We start from the raw sequence: 7,291 nt of genomic DNA, 5'->3' as shown, positions 1-7,291 counted from the left end.
ACTGATATAGTGGTTCTCAGATTTTCGTTAAAATTGGTAGTTTTGTTCCTTATCGCAGAATATTAATCCTTTTTTTTTTTTATTAGGGTACCCATTTCTATTTTGTGATGGTCCGAGAAATCATTGACTCCCTACAAAGGCTGACCAAGGTGTCGTTAATTGCAAAAAAACATGGTTTTTACATAATTTTGGACTGCCGAAAATGAATCTGGCATCCATTTTTATTTGGAGCCGTCCATAAAACACGTGATTCAATTATTTGGGATTTTATGACACCCTCCCCCCGTACTATTTTTTACATACTTTTTTATATAATCCTCCCTATTGAAAAAATATCACGTAGTCCATGGACGATCCCCCAAATCAAACAAATTCTGCTATAAATATAAAACATTTTCTTTAGATTACAAATTAAAACAATCATCATCATCATCGTCTTCTTTTTCTTCTTCTTCTTCATAATTACCTTCAGATTCATTGTCACTCTTTCCTGATTCGACAATTGTTTTCTTCAATAGAAACATCATTTCATCTGGAAGTTTTTTACAATTACTTTCTCTCCTTTTCAAAATAAGTGTTTACTATTGGATACGTGGAGATAAGAAGATGATTGACCAAATTATGATTAGTATTTTCTCGACTATTTTTACGAATGAAATGTTCTTGGGCAGATTTAATTATTTTATTACTCTTTTCTTGAGCCTCTTCGGTCATTTTTCTATAGGTGATATTGCGGTTTGAATAATTCTTTATCCATGAGGTTCAGTGCATAGCAGTAGTCATATAGTATCAAGAGTGCGGATCAACGTAACGTTTTACTGTCCCGATACAGTAATCGTTAATTTTTTCTGGGTCTATCTGCTCGGAGCATGAAATTTCTATAAGAATATGTCGAAGTCGCTTAATAAATTCTAAATCCACACCAGTTACTTCGGAACTTGTTTCGGCATTCCCAAAAAGAAAACCTACGAGCGGTTTTGCCAGAACCTCCAGGCTTAGGTTTGTCAATGGTGAGACCTGTTCTAGTCTTGAAGTTTTCCTAAATTTGAAAATTCCATTGATTAGTATTGCTGGGTTGAAATACCGTTTTGTTCTTACCTGATTTTTTTTGGTGGCGTGGCATGAGTTTCGAACCCAAATTTTCGCCAGCGCTTGAATCCCAGCCGATATTAAATATGAATCATGAATTCAAAGCAGCGTATCCAACCATGTTAAACTCCTATATTGTAACTTCACAAGCATAGCAACGTTGCGCAGAAGTTGTATTTGTTAAGTAATTGACGCATTTTATAGAGCAATTCCAAATGAAATCGACAAATGACAAAACATGAGTATTTTTGATTCGAATGAAAGCTTGTATTTCGTTTGGGTTGGAGCAAATATGTGCTTTCCACAGCATTTGGGAATTTTTTGACTCAAGTATAACTTTTAAAAAGGGCGTATCGATTTCAGTAAGAGAAATCTTTGATAATTTATATCTCAAAAACTGTGAGCCGTACCGAAATAGTGTTTTAGAAAGAGTTATAGAGTATTGATGTTTAAACGTGAAAAAAATATACACTAAGAAAAAAATAGTACTCATTTTTTATTTACAAAAAAAAACTTTAATTTGCAACATCTAAAATGCGTATTTCTATTTTTTTTTAAATTTTTTCATATAAAATAGAAGTCAAGAATTGTTCATTGATTGATTTTGACCCTTTACAAATTCCTTTTAATATAAATTTCCTAGTACTTCTACCAGAACTCGTCATTATAATATCGAATTGTTTTCAAACCCAATTCTCGTTCAAGATTTTTCAATCACTCCTTTACATGGAATACATGTTTGATACAGAAAATATAATAGAATGATACCATCTGAAATCGGATGATTCCTTCCTCGAGTTTTACCATTACCCCTTTGCTTGATTAGTTCTCGAGTCATGCAGAAATTTGTGTTTCATTTGTATGGCGGACCTCCTTAGAGAGGGAGGAGGGTCCCAAAAAACCCTGCATACGATCGGTTCAGTAGTATGCAAGTTCATAAAAATCAGACAGAAAGACAGAGCGACAGACATCACTCCATTTATATATACTGCCATTCCATGCTAAATCGATATAGTGTTTCTCACATTTTCGTGAAAATTGGTAGTTTTGTTCCTTATCGCAAAATATTAGACCCGTATTTTTGACGTAGGACTACGTCTTTCATTTCTGTACCGGGGTGTAAGTTCAAAGTTTCGAAACCGAGAGAGTGACGCTGGACTGCAAGGTTCTGAACGTTAATACCTCTTTACCGGCTGAATGGAGTGGTATAATAATCACTTCATTCGAAAGATAAAATGTCAACGAATTATATGATTGTCACTTATTGGTCCAACAAATCGTTTCAATAGCTTTTTGCTTTGCAAAATTGCTTTGAAAGCAAGCTATTTAAATCATAACAATCTAGCTGATTGATGATGATTGGTGATCGCAATGTGTTCCCGAACACGGACGCAAAATCTAGGCACCTGGAGAAACCTTCATATCGAATACATGCAAGCTGTGATTTCTTTTGCTCGCTTGCATTAGTGTTTGGGAAACCATAGCGGACACACGCAAGGCGTGAATACTTTTACTCGCGTCAGTTTCTGTTCTGCTTTCGCTTGGAACCAGGGTTGCCAATGTTCCAGTTTAAACTGGATTCTTCCAGTTTTTTTTGCTCGATCCAGTCAAACAGTTAAACCCTTAAATCTTCCAGTTTTTTTAAATATTGTCCAGTTTTATCCAATTTTTTATATGTGTGCTTCAGTTTCACTAATTTTATGTTACATAAATTCATAATGCATAAATATTATCCCTCCCTCACCTTTTCTATACCTTGTTTTGTTTTTTGAATTTTTCGTTCGATCGATCCAAGATGTATTTACTTTGGATCCATTTTTCTCTTCTTAAACACTCTGGGTATTATTTTTTTCCTGCTTGCGCTTCCGAATTCAATACGATTAGCACGCGGTGCATGTGGTGACTACCCAAGCAGCAACGTGCAACATTGTCTTTGAGTTTATTTCAATATTATATATCCTAGGTTCTCCAAAGCATTCCATGAAATCCAGACCAATTGATCTACCATTTCAACAACGACTCGTGTAATGTTCATAACAAGAAATCTTACCCTAATTGGTTCATAGAGCCTGCGTGCTATGCTGGCTTTTAGTTTATTCAAACATTAGGTGTTATAGGTACTCCAAATCATTCTAAAGTTCAGAAAATCTTAGGGACAATGTGCTCCATTGACTTTAATCGATTTGAACATGGAACCCAAACAGTTTTGCTTCCGTTCACATCCGTTTACATCAATCGACCGTTTGACGAAATAAAAATCCGAAAATCTCATACGACAAAGACTATCTTTATGTAACTTGAAAAGGACAACCTGCACAGTTAATTGGACCGGCTATATATTCTATTATTCATCGCATCTTTTTCAATCGAAAGCCAATCGCGACGGTGAGTAGTTAACTGTGGAAAAACTGAGAAGGTATCTGAGAGAATTCTAAAATAAATCGTCCCGGCGATATACAAAATGTTATTCATAACGTATGCACTTCATGAAACTCCATTCGCGACTGCGGAGAGTAATCTTTGGAAAACCTGAGAAGATAACTGGAAAAACTCTAAAACCAATCGGACCGGGAATATATTTCGTTATTCATCTATATCGATCTTCAATCAAAGGGAGAGAGTTATTTTTTGGAAACTTGAGAAGCAGAGAGAACTCCTTTAGAAACAATCGTCCTGGAAATATATTCCATTATGTATCACGCATACGCTTTATAGAAATTAATTAATCGCGGCGGATGAGGGTTATTTTTTGGTAACATAAGAAGGTAAACGAGAAAACTCCTCTGAAACCAATATTCCCGGTGATATGTTCCGTTATCAATCGCGCGTACTCTGTATCGAACTTCAATCGCGACGGCGGAGAGTCATTTTTATTTACGTAATTGACAAATTTACGTTGGATTTGCAACCAGATGGCGCAGCGAGTAAAATGAGGATGTTTTGTTTTTTTGGTATGAAATTCGTTCAAATTTTCTAGAAAAATCAGAATTTATCTTCAAATTTCCCGGTTTCATCTATTCTTTTCACGCTGAAAAGGTTAGAAAATCATCATTTTACAATGTGCTATGTACATTAAGAGGAATGGCTTGTTGTAAGTATTGTAACTTTAATTTTTTTCAACTAAGTAAACTATGAATAGGGTGTTTTGCGCTAAAAATACTGCAAATCCTTCTCGTATCGGCCCCTACATAATCAATGATATCAGCCAAATTGATATGATATCGATTTCTTGGCAATTATCCATAGTATCAATAACCGGTGTGCATTATCCAACTTAAAATTTTCGAAGATTATCTATTACTTTGGTCAAATCGCGTGTTGAAACCATCGTAAATATACAAAACTCCAACTTTCTTATCATATACTGACGACATTCAATGGCTGAAATGAATCTAAATTGAAATGAAATGAAAAATCACCATCGAATCTTGCTTTTCAGTGCGTAAAATAAACAAACACCCTCGCTTTTGTGGTTCTGAGCTCTAATGTAGATGTCGCATGAGCTGATTCAGCTTTGCGTAAATTCGTCAATAGCCATAAATAACAGCTATTACAACCGTCCTCCTTATGGGCTTTGGACCCTCTGCTCTGGATCACTATAGTTTTAAATTCTGTTCCTGACACGCTACTATAGAGAGAGAACTACCGTCATTTGCAGGCCACCTTTTTTTATTCCACATTCTTCGTGAGTGCAAAAAAGATAGCGACAAAGAGGGCCAAAAGAAATACTACAGAAATGTCACAATTCGAGTTAGAAGGAAAAGAACAGAATATGAGGTTAGGTTCGATGTAGTGATCTAGAATCAGACACCGTGTCCCCAAGCAACTCAATCAATCACATTGTCGAGCAATAAATTTTTCAAGTTTTATCCAAATAAAACCAATATTTCTAGAAGAAAAGATCCTCAAATATTGTTTTACAGCAATGTTCGAGTGGTGAGAAACGTTATTTTGATCTGCTCGAATGGTTTATAAATGGTTTATTTCGTTATTTTATGAACTACCTTTAAATACTACAAGAAGCTTCGAAGTAAATTCTATTTCTCAAGCACTGGGGTAGGTAAAAAAATGATTTCAGATAAATCAAAGCCGAACTTCTTAAAATAAAACAATTTTTCGTGATCCAGTTTTCTTCCAGTTTTTTTAAGAGTCATCTTCTAGTTTTTTGAAAAATATTATTGGCAACCCTGCTTGGAACAGTCATGAAATTTTTTTTGCGTGTGAATGTGTCCGAGCGATTATTCTCACCCATTCACGCATTAGGCTTGGTGTTCTCGTGATGCAATCCAATAGCATATGAAAAATGGCCACATCACGATAAAAACGAAATGAATTTTATGCAAGGTTATAAGACTTTATTTCGTTTTCACCATGAAATGGCGCCCTCAGTTTCTATTCTGCGCATGGAGTGATCATGAAAAATCTCGTGTTATTCTCACGAAAACAAAAGTGAATCATGTATCAAACATGTTCAGTTGCTTTTACAATACCACTCAAATTCCATCGGTTCGTTTCGGGACCACCAACAAGTTCGAAAGAGTTGAATTTTATGTTAATAACAATTCCATACTTATACTCATCCACCCACACACTAACAAGAAAAACTTACCGCAATCTTTCAAAATATTCATTCATTCATGCATTAAAAATTGATTCAGGTGCAATTTCAAATGAATTATTATCGAGCCAACGGTAGTCCTACGTCTACCTTGCGGTTATATCACAGATATAACCCACTTCTTGTTTTTTATTTCTTTCATTAGGGTGACCATTTCCATTTTAAGGTTGTCTGAAAAATCAACTTTTTCCTCTTTTTTCCTAAAACATTTTTCAAAAATTTATGATTTTTGAAACACTGAACCTATTTAGTTGATCGATATATCGAATTAAAGCTAAAAATAGAAATTGCAAAAAAAATGGATTTTATTTTCGTAATTATTGAACGTAGTCGTTTTTTATTGTTTTCTTGACTTTGGACTAGAGGGCTAGATTTTTAAATCCTCAGCTTTCAAGAAAAAATATAAAAAATATACCGCCCTCTATCTTTAACCTAGAAAACTATGAAAAACTAGCTCAATCGATAATTACAAAAACGAAAATCCAAATTTTTAGCTAAAGCAATATTTTTCCAAAGAACTCATAAGCTTCAATTTGATATGTCGATCATATGAATCGGTCCAGTAGTTCAAAAGTTATGATTTTTTGTAGTGGAAGAAATGGAGAAAAATTGTTTTTTCGAACCATCGATTAACTTTGAAAAATCATAACTCAAAAACAAAAAAAAGCATCTCTGTTATCGAGATATGTTATGTAAAGAATCCTCAGATTTCAAGAAAAAATATTTAAAAAATATAGCGTCCTTTTTCTTCAACCATGTAAACCATAAATAACAAATACAATCAATAATTACGAATACAAATTCCGATTTTTTACGAATGTAATATTCCTTCGCATCTATTTTTCATATTTTTTCATGTTTTTCAAAAAAGTTCGATCGCTAGCTCCCAAATGAAGCTTCAGGCTTACTATATATGACAATGAATATTGCTTCTTTTATCAGAATAAAAATAGTTTCGACCAGGATATATTCCGGAACACAAAACAACATATATAGCACATAGACAACTGGTTTGAATGGGAAAGTGGAAAAGGAGAGCATAATATGGCGAATCACCCATTCTCATTCATGTACCGCACTCATCCAATAGTATATATTTGGGTAGGTCAGTTTTCCATGGTATCGCGCTGAGTATGCAGCGGCAGACCGAAGACCGATACGTTTCAGTGCAGTTTTCTATGTCTTCCGTTAGAATCGCGTTAGAATCGTTCCTGTTATTTATTTTTAATTTTTTGCTATATGAAATAACACTCGTTGGTTTTTCTATGATGTTCTTAATCTAGTTACTAGACGGTGTGTGTAGCTTATGTGTGCGAGAATCGAAAACATGCTATTGGCAGTGGCAATATTCGACAAAAGTTATGAATTGTATTATGGGCCGAAATCAAATTTGGTGCAATTTATTACATAAAGGAAAAGTTAAGTGAGACATTACCGTGTTCGGTAGTGCGAGTGGAGTGAGTTTGTTTGTAAATATCATCCTGATGCAGTGATGCTGCGGAAGAACCGCAGCTTGGTAGACTTGAAAGGGTTCGTCCTCATTCATTAATTTTTTTTTTCATGCGGAATATATTCTGCATAACT

General features: G+C 34.5%; 1 protein-coding gene across 2 annotated transcripts in view; it reads left to right on the top strand.

Moving 5' to 3' along the window:
- The first annotated feature begins 6,818 nt into the window (after positions 1-6,818).
- Positions 6,819-7,291, top strand: part of LOC129775006 (uncharacterized) — an 81,051-nt gene continuing 80,578 nt past the window's right edge. Inside the window, exons 1-2 of one of the 2 annotated variants that reach the window (XM_055779160.1) lie at positions 6,846-6,905; positions 6,991-7,237. In XM_055779160.1, the coding sequence (XP_055635135.1) occupies positions 7,200-7,237 (38 nt within the window). In that variant the 5' untranslated portion in view covers positions 6,846-6,905; positions 6,991-7,199. Of the gene's footprint in view, positions 7,238-7,291 lie in introns of both variants that reach the window. The other variant, XM_055779159.1, reaches the window with a different exon arrangement.

The sequence above is a fragment of the Toxorhynchites rutilus genome, chromosome 3, assembly GCF_029784135.1.
Source record: "Toxorhynchites rutilus septentrionalis strain SRP chromosome 3, ASM2978413v1, whole genome shotgun sequence".
Lineage (NCBI taxonomy): Eukaryota > Metazoa > Arthropoda > Insecta > Diptera > Culicidae > Toxorhynchites > Toxorhynchites rutilus.
The sequence above is the reverse complement of the archived record's forward strand: the minus strand, read 5'-3'. Positions and strand labels throughout refer to the sequence as shown.